The sequence below is a fragment of the Lactuca sativa genome, chromosome 9 (assembly GCF_002870075.4).
Source record: "Lactuca sativa cultivar Salinas chromosome 9, Lsat_Salinas_v11, whole genome shotgun sequence".
NCBI lineage: Eukaryota > Viridiplantae > Streptophyta > Magnoliopsida > Asterales > Asteraceae > Lactuca > Lactuca sativa.
The window spans coordinates 81350870-81366970 of record NC_056631.2 but is presented as its reverse complement, the minus strand read 5'-3'; the positions used below and the strand labels follow the sequence as shown (position 1 = coordinate 81366970).

At 33.9% G+C, this 16101-nt stretch overlaps 1 protein-coding gene across 1 annotated transcript; it reads left to right on the top strand.

Moving 5' to 3' along the window:
* The first annotated feature begins 14460 nt into the window (after window positions 1–14460).
* Window positions 14461–15722, top strand: LOC111885371 (RING-H2 finger protein ATL74). The gene has a single exon (XM_023881635.3). It carries the CDS (start codon window positions 15025–15027, stop codon window positions 15559–15561), a length of 537 nt encoding a protein of 178 aa, XP_023737403.1. The 5' UTR covers window positions 14461–15024; the 3' UTR covers window positions 15562–15722.
* Window positions 15723–16101: the final 379 nt, after the last annotated feature.

Below are 16101 nucleotides of genomic sequence, written 5' to 3'. Positions count from 1 at the left end.
ATGATGAATTTTCTTCAATTTCTTCATGGGTAAGTGTATAATTATCTGAGTGTTTCAATGCTTCTGGAACTCGATTATCTTCAATGTTGACCTCAGCAACAATTTCCCTGTCAGGAATTCCAAAAATTAGATCAAGATCAATATCAAACGTAAGAAGTTCCTTAGATTCTTCATTTGTTTCAGAGATAATCGGTTATTTTCGAAAATTCTTGTTTAATTCTATTGACATAATAATCATCAAAAGTGACATTAAAAGTTTCTTCAACTTTTCATGTCCTCTTGTTCAAAACCCTATAAGCAACAAAATTGTGTGAATATCCCAAGAAAATTCCCTCATCAGCTTTCGTCTAAATTTTGGAAAGACTGTACTTGAGATTCATTATGAAGCATCTGGAACCAAAAACATGGAAAATTTTAACATTAGGTTTCTTTTTTAATATATTTCATAAGGTGTTATATTGAAACGACGATGAATAAAAAACAATTTCGCGTATAGCAAGCAGTCGAAACTGCCTCTGCCCAAAAGTATTGAGGCAAATTTGTATATGTCATCATCGTCCTAGACATAATGAATGCATTCATAGTTTCCAAGTGTCCAAAATAGTTTATTAAGAAGACGGTCATGAAGTAAATGTCTTGCAAATATGTCATTGGGAGTATGATTTGTTCTCCTTTTGGTTAGTAAAGAAACGGGGTAACCCGTTAGCTTATATTCAGAAAAGGGAAACATTTAGTCAACTTTAAGATACAAGGCAACATGTAAGTTTTTAATTAAATATATTTATGAATATGCTTGAATTATTGTTTTCTTTGCATGAAGCTCGAGTTATGTTAAATGATTTTTATAAGCTCACCATATTGTCAATTCTAAACCTATATATCTCACAATATCTCACAAGACATTATGTATTACATATATATTGTTTTAAAGTGCTATATACTCAGGATCGAGAGTCAATGACTAAAAGGATATTGATTAGTTGAAGACTTAGATTTTGTACTGATCTTTCTTCTCTTAACTATTGTTGTGATGTTAGACTTGTAGCAACTAAGACTTGTAAGCTCTGATAAAATGTTAGATGTTTTGATGTTTTTGATAAACCAAATTTTGGTGCATGACTATAATTATGAAGTTTATAATAACCATAATATATAAATGTTTTATAAAGAATAAGGTATTATATTCTTCATTTATAGGCTTGATGAATCGGCCCAAAACACATCATTGTCTTCCAAAAAAATATAATTTCCTTTTATAGAGCAACGCCCGATTAAATAAAATGGCTCCCGAATCTAAGATCACATCATTCTTAGTAGCCATGACTTTCTTCCAGCTTATACATGATAACTTTTTCTCTTTGGAATCCACCCGGAAAAGATTATAATAAAGAGCCTTTCAAAACCTTAAAATCATGTTTGGAACTTTAACAAAAGACACATAGTAAATCCCTAGCTACTGCACACATATTTATATAAAACAAATAGGTGCTACAACCAAGAGATAGCGAGATAAAAAGATAGATAATAGATAGAGATGATGGTTAGAACGGGTTTAAGGTGAGAAGGAAGTGGGTGGATGTGAGAGGTAATGCTTTTTTTAATTAAAAATAATTTAAAGAATTAAATAATGTTTATAATAATTTAAAATGATATAAAAAAATTATGTAGAGAATTCAAAAAACGACTATTTTTTTACCTATTGTACCAATGACAAAAAAAACTACTTTTTCAAAAATTATTATCTAGTCCGTAGAGTGGCATATACGGGCTTGTCATGTCCTCTATGAACTAGCCATATTTTTACAAATCCAATAAAATAGTAAGAAAAAGAACTCCTTCATTTGCTTTTATGAATTTGAAGAAAGAAATCTTGGTTATATCTTATACTAACTAATGTTTACTTAAATTAAAATACGAATGCTTTAAAATTATTAACTGTTTTTACAAACATACTACTATAGTAAAGATGTGTCCATTAAAATTTTCCAAATTTACATGTATAAAGAATAAATCATGCAAAAACTAAGTAAATCTTGTACTCACCATGTGAAATATGATAAACTACAATGATAATTTTGTCTAGACATATAACTAGGGATGTTTGTTTGGATGGATCGAGTCGATCCAATACAATCAAGTAAATTTAAATTAATTTTGGTTTTCAAAACATGGATCTAAATAATCAAAATTGAATTCAAATTAGATCTAATTCAACCAAATTACAATTCTATTGGATCTGTTTTTATAATTGGGTTTTCAAAAATAATTTTTTTAAAAGCCTATAATTTGAATATTAACCAACTTTTTTAGAAGAAACAAAAACAAATCATTTAAGTTGTGGTTTAAAATTTATAATATATATATATATATATATATATATATATATATATATATATATATATATATATATATATATATATATATATATATTCTATTTTTATATTTTATAAATAAACCACTTTTAAGAGAAAATCCATTTTAAGATTTTCTATTAGATGAAAATTTTTGAATATATTTGAAAAATAAATTATTAAATTAATATATAATTAAAAATATATATTAAAAATAAATAAATAATAAATTGATATTCGGTTCATATTTTATAAACCTAAATTAATTTGAAATCCAAAATAATAATTCGATTTTACTGAAACGGCAATCTAAAAATTCGAGTATCCAAACCAAAATAATTCAATTCACATTATCCAATTTGATGATTTAGTTTTATCCAAATAATAAAAATGCCATATAAGACCGGAGGGTGTAGATGCGAAACTCCCCTCATTTTTTATGGGCCACAACACTTTTTCTCTTACTTTCCTTTCCCTCACCTAAACCCAAGGAATGGGTGGGAAACTTCGCTTAGTACTTTTTTTTAAATAAAACTAATTCATTTTTATAATATATAATTTTTAAATTAATAACAACCAAAAAATTTAATTAAAAAAAAATGCATTTTATTAATTAAAATAAAATTTACAATAAACCTAAGATTTAAAAAGTAGAAATTTTTTTTTAAAAAAAAAAACACAAACAAACCAACAACAACCTATGGAAAATATTTTTTTCATAATTTTTTCTCTCTTCTTCATCACGAGGTCGAGAGCTGGTCCTGAGAGATGGACGGTGTTTTTCCATCAAGAACTTCATATCCTCCATTTCTTGTCTCTCCGCACGCTCCTTCTTCCTTGCTTCTGTTTTTCTTTGTCGAACGCCAAACGTTCAACGAAATTAAGATTATATCGATCAAATGACGTTGTTATTTTCCGCATTTCGTCAATGTCCATGCTAAAATCCGATGCACCCGAATAAGTCCTTATTCCCTTCATCTTTGTTTTGTCCCTACCCATCGGTCCCACAATTTCTTCTAGCTCGACTTCGTCTTCCTGATTTAAATCTAGACCGACCCGAGCATCGGAGGAAGTTGTGTAACCACTAGAGTCAGTTTTCGTTCGCTTTGATTGTTGTACTTCAATATAAAATCTTGTTCGTATTTTTTCTAGCTATGACATGTAACCAATAAATTCCAACAATCGTGTCACTTGAATGGTTTTCCGACTTCCTCAAGGTAAAATTGTAAAGCTTTTTGAAGTATTTCTTCGTCATCTTGGCCACTTTTTCATTAGGTTTTTAGGTTGTTGTACAATTCGTTTATTTTTTAAACGCCCTTTGCTATTTCTCGAAACTTCGAATTCAGTTGGTGTTTCGTACGGTAGTCGTCATCTTTTTCTAGCTCCTCCTGAAAACGTTCTAAAATGCGAAACCAAAAAAGACTTCCCGGTTGTGCAACACCCTTGCGCGCTTGTTGTTTTCCTTTGCATCGTTGTGGGGGTGGTGTGGGTTGAGTTTCAGGAACCACCTCTTCTTCTTCCGAGTAATCCAAATCATCAACAAGTTGAAATTGTTGTTGGGTTTGGGTTGGGGGTTTGGTTTGGGTTGAGGTTGATTTGGCTAATGTTGATCGGGAAAAACAACAAAATTTGAAAACATTTACGGAGTAACATTTGGAACTTGGACCAGGTAATATTGTCTAACATTTTGGTATTGAAATTGTAGTAGAGATTGAATGGGAGCATCGAGTTGGGGACAATAAACTCTTTGTGATGATGAATCGATAGCAAAAATATTTCGAGTAGAAGTGCTTAAACTCGAAACATAAGTTTTTTTTTCCTTCTATCGGAGGTTGGGATTTGATTTTTGGGATTCTTTTTTTTTGTTCGAAGAAAATAGAGGTTTTGAGGTTTGATTGAAGATAAATGAGTATAAATATTTATAGAGGTTGTAGAGGGTTAAAAAAACAAAAAAAAGTTAGATTTAAAAACATATAGCCGTTGCTATATATATATATATATATATATATATATATATATATATATATATATATATATATATATATATATATATATATATATATATATATATATATCTGTGTGTGTGTGTGTGTGTGGGGGGGGGGGGGGGGGGGGTTAGTGAATATGTGGCTGTCATGTATATAAAGTTACGGATAGAACCTATCAAAACTACATAGTTTTAGTTAAAATTTGATTTAAAACATTCTTTAATATGATCCGTATTATAATTTTCTTAATTTACGTAAAATATCTCTAACTTAACATTGTTAATTTGGTTATTTTTCAATAAAAAAGTCATATATTTGTCGTCAACTGTTGCTAAGGAATTTTCATTGTCTCAATCAGATTTATATATGTTTTTCTTTCATTTTAACATCAATTAAATGTTGGATATTTATAATTTCATATACAATAATTAGGATGAAAGTCTAGAAAACGGTTAAGATGTAACCAGACAAACTAACAGTACTAGTTGGAGGTAATTTCTTTTAGGAAATAAAAGAGAATTCATAAAGAATAAAATAAAATAGGAAAGATATTGTATTTTAAATTTGAAATTTATATCTAAACGACTTAGTTTAATGTCAAAACGAAATAATATTAGAAGTTCTATACCTAAGCTTACATACATGACAGCCACATATTTATTTTTTCATATATATATATATATATATATATATATATATATATATATATATATATATATATATATATATATATGTTTTTTACGGTTACTTCCAAAAAAAAAAAAAAAAATCCAACCAATCGTCGAAGGAGGGAGAACGCACCAACCGAACCCCTCACCCTTTCCCCATGCCACCCTACACGCAACGTCGGTGCGGTTTTCCTCCATGCGGGACGCTTCCCGCTGCTCTCCCAGCGCCTCATTCCGTCCAACCTAACTCTATAAAAAGCTCATATGTATTTCCTGCATTCATTTTATCATCATGTCAAACAATAAATCCCAAATCTTAACTTAAATGCGATCATTCGTTAGGTGACCAACATTACCTCGTTATAATGGAACTAGAGTAGACACCATTATATCTTGGTCCCACCGCCACCAAACAATAGACCTTTCCACCAATCCACGGTGGTGGAGTAGGCGTGAGATGGTGTCGCCACCGCACCCACGCAATATCTGAGCAAACAAACATGGCCATCTAGCTTTGTCTTAAATCTTTTGGTTGATTTCTCCTTGTCTGGACCATCAACATGATTTGTCAACAATCTGGATGCTTCTATTGTTGTTTTTTTGTGCGCAACATCACTTGTACTTCATGCACGAATTGAGATACGTTAACATGTTATTGTTTAAATTCGTACAAACGTCTTTAATATCATGAGTACTTGTCACAATCCGATAAAGCATGACTATGAAATATGGTGTACAAATAATTGTGAATAAACTATATGGTCACTAGTTCTTTAGCACAATCAGGGTGGGGTCATTGCCCCTCCTAATATATTTTGGGGGTTATTAAGTTTATAAATATTTAGAAAATGCAAGGATGTTGGTGTCATTTATTTCACTTAATTTATATATTAATAATATGAAAGATTTTTATTTTGAATTTAATTACTTTTTTTTTTAAAACGGCTGAATTTAATTTACTTAGAAAAAATTATTGAGTTCCATTGATCTAATTCTACATTGATACGTACACTTCATGCAATGATTGTCATAACTCAAATGTACCCATCCAAATAAGGTTATCAAAACCATTTTGTATTACGGACTTTGAGTTCAAACTTTTATGTTTTTTTGTACTAGTCTTTGCTTAAAAGGTCAAACATCATATTTACTATTTTTGTATATGATTTTTCCATAATAAAATAAATATAATACTTTTAAATTATTTTAATAATAATTGTCGTTGTTTTCTTTATAACAAAACTTAAGGACAAATTTCTACTTTTTTCTATTGCAAACCACAAGAAACTACTATACTAGAGTTTTATCGATTTTGATACGATATTTTTTTTTCAAAAATATTCTCTTTTTGCTAGTCAATATGTGCCTTGTGTTATTACAGAAATATACAATCAACAAAAGTAATTGAAATAAAACAAACAAAATTCAAATATATAAATATACAAGAATCAATTTACAGAAAATATATTTGTATGATGATTACACAGAAAATATGATCACGAAATTGTGCAGATTGAGACCTAATTTGCAGTGTCTTGAGATAGAAATTTCCCTAGTAGGGATCTGTCTAGAGGATACAACAATCAACCAAGATCTTCTCTTGCTTCTGACGAAATTCACTATGTTCCCTTCATTTTTTTGTGGAATACGAAATTATATGAAGAATTTTTATCTGATTTTTCTGAATCCGAAATATGGTATTTGGTGATCTATTTATAGATATACATTGACTGTTTTTTCCCTCCAAAACTGTCAACCGAAAATAACTGTCAAGACAGTTAAAACGAATTTAACAGATTTGTTTAACATAAAAATAAAAGTCAAAATCGGAATTAATATATATATATATATATATATATATATATATATATATATATATATATATATATATATATATATATATATAAAATAATGTAACCAGTCCTTATTTCATTAAGCCGAAGCACCAAACTTTAGATCCAGGTAAACAGAGACGTCTTAATGGATAAAGTGTATAACTTTATACATTTGCATGCATACAAGAGAGCATAAACTCAAACCCTTGGTAAAAAGTCATCCAAAGCTCCAAAACTCTTCCATGTCTTAATGAGAGTGTCCAATCCTTCACTTTTATGAATCTATGAGATCAAAACTATAGGAAACTACAATTTAAGGACCTGGAGTAAATCATACTCCATTAGACCAGAACTATAGAACCAAAAATGTACACAAACTCTAGACTAGCAAGATCTAAGAAAATAACTCATCAAGATCCAAAGTTTATACCTCCAAAGGATGCTTGAGGGTGAGATATTGCTGGATCTAGGTTGCCTTGAGCGTCCAAGATGATTCCACAATCTTCTCCTTCCTTCAAGAACACCAAATACACACTTTCAAGCTTAAAAATGCTCAAATAATATATTATGGTTTAGCAAGGGATGATTTAGGGGATGGAGGCTGATGAGGGAAAGGGGTTTGAGGGGATAAGGATACTTAAATAGTGCTCAAACCCTAAAATGTAGGGTTTACTCACCTGAAGTGTACGCCTAATGTACCAAAGAGGACGCCCAACATACGTACTTAAATGCGCGTTCCACTAAAAAGGGCTACGCCAAGCGTACGCCCCACGTACGCTTAGCGTAGGGACCATCTTTACAACAAATTCAATATTTAGGGTCAAAACGGAAAATACTTGACGTGGGGACCAAAAAATTCAACAAATTCAATATTTAGGATACAAATAAATATCTCGACAGAATAATAAATGGCCTCCTCTGCTATAAGCTGGAACACACGACCCCGAGCCCTCGGGGGCTCTACTCTGCCCTGTCGTCCATCCGTGATCTAAAGGGTAGAAGTAGCTACTTCCTGAACTAGCCTGGAAACAAGAAAGGGACATTGGGCTGTCACATGGCCCATTTGCTTACAATGGTAACAAATCCTGGTGCTTGACGACGTAGTCTTCTAGTGACAGTCCTTCGCAAAGTGTCCCTCTCTGTTGTAATTTTGGCATGTTGTCGATGATCGACATACCCCCCCTAATGAGCTCCCCCACAGTTTCCACAAGTGTGGCCCCTCTGTCCTCCAGATCATGAATCAGCGGGCTTATACCGCTTGGCTGTAGGTTGTGACTGAATGGGAGCCTGCCTCTGCTCCCTCATCTAGGTCTCAATCTCAATCTCCCATCTTTGTGTGACATCCTAAAGCTCGGAGAGTGTACTGTAATGTTGGGTAGACACAAATTATCGAATATCAATCTTGAGCATGCTCAAGTATCGCTTTATCTGTGCATGCTCCGTAGTAGCATGCTCTAGACAGAAAATAGCCCCCCTCTGTAAATATCTTGGTGATCTATGTCACCGACTCCATCAACTGCCTCAAATATAGATACTCTTGAGCCAACCTTTCCCTCTCCACCAGGGGAACATACCTAGTGCGAAACATCTCTAAGAACTGCCCCCAAGTAATAGCAGCCCTCTTTTCAGGAGTATAATAATCGGTTACCAGGTTCCACTAATCCTTCTCGCCCAGTCAAAGAAGCTTGGGGGCACATTTGACCTTCTAGTCCTCCAGACAGGAACAGGTGAAGAAAAAGCCCTCCACATCTGATAACCACATCATAGAAATGATCGGGTCCTTGACCCTATCGAACTCTGGGGGATTTGTGAGGTTGAAGTCCCGATACTGGAATGAACCTCCTCCTCCGCCTCCCACATCAGCGACATCCATGGTGGATGCAGCAGTAGCAGTCTCAGTGAGAGCATCATAGATATCATCAAACATCTCAATCATCGCGGTCTTGATTGACCCAAACGACTCTGAAATAGAACCATGGACAACAGTAGCCACCTAAGCGGCAATCATCTCCCATATGTGATCATTGGTCAACCCTGGCCTATCCTGGCCACCAACTCTAGATTTTGAACCCCTAGTGAACACCATACTCAAAATTAACAAGAAATATATCAAAAATGCCACAATTCATATAGTTACAAACATCATGAATAGACTAAACCCTTGGGGTTTGTGACTTACTTGCTACGCGTACGGGTCATGTGCTTTCAGTAGTACGGGCTCATACTACCTTCCACACCTACCCGTATTTATCGCAATGGATCATCACAAACTACCCAAAAACAAATCCAACAACTAGGATATGTATACATCATATATTTACTTTCTCTCGAGAGTGGTTAATCATCCCTCAACTGGCCTGCTACACTCATACTAACTCATGAAACTTCCACCAACCCTATAGCCGCTCGTGCATGCTAATCATACATAATGTTGGATTCCACAGACAGTCGGATACTTGATTCTACCCTAAGCCCACAACCAGACAACGAACATGAAATAAGGCTAAATAAAACATTCTTAGGCTATAAAATCTTAGTTGTGTACAACTATGATGCACACACTAAGCAACTAGAGTAATGATGTCAATTTCATCTAACATACAAGAGATTCTCCTAGGCTATCACACATCATATATCAGGCAATTATACCATGCAATTCCTGAAGATCCTTGGCCTACCACTAGCATTCAGTTCTATCATAAACACCATAAACAAATAATAGTGTGGGTAACTTGGGGTATACTTTCTTGCTTCAGATGATCGCACACATCTCATCCTTCCTTGATTACTTTTGAAAACCATTTTGAAAACTTTTACAGATCCTTGTTTAAGTCTAGATTCACGTGAATGATCATCCAATTCTCTCAAACCAGGGCTTTGATACCAACTTGTAACATCCCAAAAATCAACGTAAAATTTTCATTTTCTTTTTCAAAACTAAACCAAAAACCATAAATGTTTACAAAACACAGTTTCTAAAAGTCAAATCACAAATTAGAGTATCCTAAAATCAAATCTCATAAAAAATGACGGATGTGCACGATTAACTTGCCCCGATCGTTTGAAGTACCTGAAACATAATACTTAAACTGTAAGCCAAAGCTAAGTAAGTTACCCCAAAGTACCACACACAACCAAAGAAACATACATATTGCATGTTGGGTCCACAATCTCCTTACTGGATTACCCTGGTCCACAATCTCCCGATTGGATTGCCACTGGCCCATAATCTTCTGATTGGATTTCCCGGGTTTGTTGGTCGAAAACACAAAGCAGTACAACCTCAACCCACCCACACTATGTTGACATATGTAATAGATAAGCACATACCTAACAAATACATGTAATCATACAGATCTACCAATCTAACATTTAATCAGTATAGCATCATCATATATGCCAGGATACAAAACCTAGTGGGCTGGCATTGGTGCCTTCCACCCACGAGTATAGTGAGGAGTAACTCACCTCACAATCTGAAATGTAGTTGAACAGATCATAGCTCCAACTATTGACTATACATGTCACATATACAACAAATAGTGACCTAGCCTCAAACTTCTTCTCTAAATACCCAAAATACCCCTTAGTCAAACATGGTCAAAATCCTGGTCAAAGTCAAGGTCAAAAAGTCAAATATTCCACATATGATGAGTATGCACTACGTACTCCCCTCTACGCCTAACATAGAGGGTGACATTCTAGATTTGGGCTCCAAACTTGCTACACGCAACATACCTCCAGGTACGCCCAACGTACCAATGTTGAATCTACATTTCATTGTTTAGTCCTTATTTCATTAAGGTGAAGCACAAACTTCAGATCTAGGTAAAAAGTGACATCTTAATGGATAAAGTGTATGACTTTATCCATTTGCATGTATACAAGAGGGTATAAACTCAAACCCTTGGTCCAAAAGTCATCCAAAGCTCCAAAACTCTTGCATGTCTTAATGAGAGTGTCCAATCTCTCATTTTTATGAATCCATAAGCTCAAAACTATAGGAAACTATGATTTAAGGACCTGGAGTAGCTCATACTCCATTAAACCAAAACTATGAGACCAAAAATGTACACAAACTCTAGACTAACAAGATCTAATCATATAACTTATCAATAACCAAAATTTTTACATCCAAAGGATGCTTGAGGGTGAGATACTTTTGGATCTAGGTTTCCTGGAGCTTCCAAGATGACTTCACTATCTCCTAATTCCTTCAAGAACACCAAATACATACTCCCAAGCTCAAAATTCTCATACAATGGATTAGGGTTAAAAATAGACGATTTAGGGGATGGATGCTAATGAGGGAAAGGGTTTTGAGGGGATAAGGATTCTTAAATAGTGCTAAAACCATAAAAATTAAGGTTTGCTCACCTGACGTGTACGCCCAACGCGTCCCACTAAAAAGGTTTATGCCAATCGTACACCCCAAGTACGCTTAGTGTAAGGACCATCTTTGCAACATATTCATCATTTACAGTCAAAATGGAAAATACATGACGTTTGGGTGTTACATGATTGTAAGAGATACATCAGTCTCTAGACCTAACATTCTCCTACTTGGAGGCTGATGAACAATCTACTGACATCCAAAAAGGAACTCTATAACCTCATATCTCTCTCTTCTAAGCCTTTGCTTTAAGTACGTAGAAGGTCGGTTGAAGCCATATATAGCTTCAACTTCTTTGTAGTTACCACCTTGGTAAACATGTATTATAGACTCTTCATACCAAGGATTTTCTTTAGATTCAATTAAGGATGAGCAAAGGAACTGACCCAGCTAGAACCGGCCCGGGAACCGAACTTGGTGGAAAATAGGAACCGAACCGGACCGCCGGTTCTACCGGTTGCAGTTCCTAAAATTTCTTGTCATGTCTTCAATGTTGGAACCGGTCCTCGAGAAATAGCAACATACGGTTTCGGTTTTTGCCGGTTCCCGATTCCAAAAATCCACAAGAATATCATCCTAGCCCCGGCCCGACCGGTTCCATTGGGTTTCGGTTCCGGGTCCCTAGTCCATACGCTCATCCCTAGATACAATGTCTCATCACTTACCAATTCATGAATAAAGTGATACCACATCTGAATATGTTTCATCTTACTGCGAAACACTGGATTCTTTGCCAAATGAACAATATTATGGTTTTGACAATGCAATATACAATCTTCTTGCTGCACACTAAGTTCTGATAGGAATTTCTTCGACCCTATTAGCTCCTTATTGCTTCTGTAATAACCATACACACTACTTCTGTGGTTGAAATAACAACACTCTTTTGTAACTTGGAGTCTTGGACATCCAATTAGTTGTCGTAACCTCAATTATGAAAACATACCCAATTTTGCTCTTTCCTATATATATATATATATATATATATATATATATATATATATATATATATATATATATATATATATATATATATATATATATATATATACTAGGTTAAAACCCGTGGAACCCACGGGTGTTGATTTTGAATTGAATTTAAAAATTAATTATTTAATAAAATAATATTTCATTAATTTGGATAACTTATGAATTATAATTTTTTTTATAATATAATTTATATATTTGTTTATATTGTGTACCAGTGAATTTAATTAAAGATATTAAAGTTAAAATGAGTCGGGTCAGATCCAAAGCTAAAAATGGGTCGGAGTCGGATCCAAATAAGAGTAGATAACCATACAAACTGTAACTCGTAACGTGTGTTGTATATGCAGAAAGAAATCGGGTGAAGAAAGCAATACTATCCCAACAACTCTCTTTCTCCTTCTTCCACTGCAACCCTAAAGTCATTACATGATGTGAATCACGTGTCATCATCCTCATTTCCAACTTAGGGCTTATTCCATTTCCATTTGTTCTGTCCCCAATTTGAACGAATTTTGAGTACGTCGTGCACGTGCTCCTGTAGTCGAGAAGAAGACAAAAGGTAGGCTCAATAAGCGATCGGAGCATTTGGTGGGTAATCACGTTAAAACTCGAGCGACTGTAGCTAGGGAAGCGGCGGCGGTTGGTGTTGAGTTGAAGCAACAAAAGAAGCCGAGGCTGCCGACTAAGAAGAAGAAAGAGGGTTTAGCAAAATAGTCGGTGGTTGTCATTTCTGAAGCAAAGGAGGATAAAAAGCGAACAAAGGAAACCGGAGAAGAGACATTCAAAGTAGCAATAGCGGATGTAAGCGGTGGCTAAAGTGCTAACAGGGTTACAGGCCAGGAAGAAGAAGGGAATACCTCCCCATTTCATGAAAGGGTATCTTGTCTATTGCTCATTCGATTTGTTGCTTACATATACCTCCCATGGTCGGTATTTATTGTGTTGGTTTGAGAGATAATGTATGCACCGTTTTGGTCTAGGAAAGCTATGGTACCATGTATTTGTTATAAGTTTGTGTACCTTTTAGAAAGGGGACAGAGTACCATCCCATGTTGGTTGCATTACAATTATCGCTAGTGTCGCTACTGGTGTGTTGGATTATGATGGGATTTTTGGTGCTTTGTGTTGGATGCGATCCCAAGCCATTTCTTCTAATTTGTCGTGTTTGAATCCCAATGTTGGGTTGTTGCTCTTTTTATTGGGCCTTTGGAATAGAGTTCACCTCAAGACTAGAGTTTGTTAACATTTCAATGGTTTTATTTACTTGTCAGTTGTGTGTGAATAAAATAGAGTATAAGTTTCGATTTAATACTATTTTAAGTTATTGTTATAATCAATTAATTTAAAAACTATTCATCTAATATTTTTAAGTTTCGACCGTGATGATTTTTTTTGGAAACAAAAACCATTGTCTTCGTAGTGAAGTAATTTCACTTTTATGTAGCTGTTAGGTGTTGTTTATTTTCTCAAAGTGAAAATATATGAAGTCTAAAGACCATATTTTTTTTTGAATCGTATAAAATTTTATAATACGATTCAAAAAAATATGAATGTAAACTATTATAATTCTTAATATTTTTTTTATTTAAAATTTTATAATTGTTAAACATTAAAAAACTCAAACCGATATTTTGTTTAAATAATCAAAAAAATAAAAGAAAGACAAAAAAAAAACCCTGGTATCTTCAAGTTTGTTGTAAATATATTAAAGAAAATGAAAAAAAAAAGATTTTTTTAGAAAAAAAGGATAAAACAAAAAATAAAAATAAAAACGATAAAACCGAGCATATATCTGTTTAAATTTCTTTAACAAAAAATAAAAATAAACCAAAATAAACGAAAAAGAAAAGAAAAAAACTATTTAAATAAGGTTTTATGGACGGTTATGCTTGAGTTGAACTATTTAGCGATATTATACGTTTATTTATAATAAATAAACTTTATATCTATAACAATGAAGTATGAACAAAAGAGTAAATGATCATAAAAAACAACACAAGAATCCTAATATTCCAACATTAAAATATCATATACTCCGCATGACATAATCATGCATTAGAGACTCATATTCTATGTATTAAAAGTTGTATTTTCTAGAGAAATTCACCGTTAAAAATTGGTGAATTGAGAGAATGCCATGGGATAGCGACTTGGTGCTTTGGAATAAAGCATTTGCTTCATTTCTAATTTCTTGTAGCCTTAATTCTGTGATTAATTAAGCAGCATCAGGTGCCATAATCAAAATCTCAAGCCACCCCACCCCACCCTACCCTACCCCAGATCACCGGTATTTGTTCATCAATAAAGCTCTTCTTCTTTAAAGACCCTTGAGTGACCAAAGAACACGTCTTCTTCTTCCCTTTCCAACTCAATACCTCAACAACCCCCAGATCAAGAAGCCGATTCTCAAACCCCCAATTAAGAAATTTTACTTTCTGTAAAGTTTATTTCTTAGATTCTTCACACCTTCCTCCTTTTCTAGAAACAAAACCCAAAATTTTCATCAAAACATAGCTTAGATCAAAGAATTGCAGAAAACCCATTTTTTGCATGTTTTCAGACCCAATGAAAGTACAAAAAGTTGAAGCATTGAAGAAAAAACAAGAAAATCTGGAGAGTTCTTAATTGTAATGGATCCCCAGCTTGCAGTCTCTTTTGTTGTTCGATTTCCTTGGAGGAAAGAAATCCGTACTCAATTTGCATAACCCATTGAAGCTCCTTTTGTTAATATTTTGAGGCAAATTCAGTTGGTTATTTGTGTGTTGTGAAGTGGGTGCTAAGTATTATCGCGTAGTGATCATGCAGCGGCTGCTACTCGATGCAGTCACCATGGCGCCGCCGGATGACGGCGGTAGTGGCGGCCAGCAACATTCGAAGTACAGCAAAGAAGCAAATTTCGATACTAATATGGTGATCATACTGGCTGCTTTACTGTGTGCCTTGATTTGTGCTCTGGGGCTTAATTCGATTGTACGTTGTGTTTTAAGATGTAGCAGGAGGTTAGCTTTTGACGGCGTTGACGCCGCCGCTGCACAGGTGGTGACGACAGGGGTTAAAAAGAAGGCGTTAAAACAGATTCCGGTGGCTGTCTATGGTGCCGGAGTAGAGATTCCGGCTACTGAGTGTCCGATATGTCTCGGAGAGTTCATGGATGGTGAGAAAGTTAGGGTGTTGCCGCAATGTAATCATGGGTTTCATGTACGGTGTATTGATGTATGGTTGGCTTCACATTCGTCATGTCCAACTTGCCGGCGGTCGTTGGTGGAGCTGCCGGCGGTGGCGGTGGCGGAGGGTAGATCTCGTGACGGTGGTGATGATCGTGTAATTATTGTTTAGGTTCAGTTTTTTGATATTGAGAGTTGTTTTTGTGTTGAAACCTCCTGCTCGACTATTAGGTAAAATTTATGTTTTTTATGTAGTTTTCTTGTAATATAAATAATGTTTATTTTATTTAGCATGAAAATTAAATCTTGGACGCCATCATTAAATTACTGAAATATGTAATTCTAATGAATAAATTTTGGTTTCAAAACCACTATTTGTTGTTAATAAGGTATATTCTTAGGTTGTATTAGGGGTATCACAAATATAGTATTGATAATTTATCTTATTTTTTTTAGTTTTTGAGTTGTCATGTTAAAAAATATATTAAAAAGTAGTTTATATTTTAAAATATACTTAGACTATTTTTTTTAGAAGTTTTTTTTTTTAAAAAAAAAATCTTAAATATACCCATAATTAAATTATTATAGAAACATATTTTTATAGCAAAACTACAAACATAGTCTTTATGGCATGCATTTTTTTTGAGTTTTAGTTAAAACCTCGACTTTTTTGGTTTTATGGTCGTTTTGAGTTAATTTCTTAATAGATTTG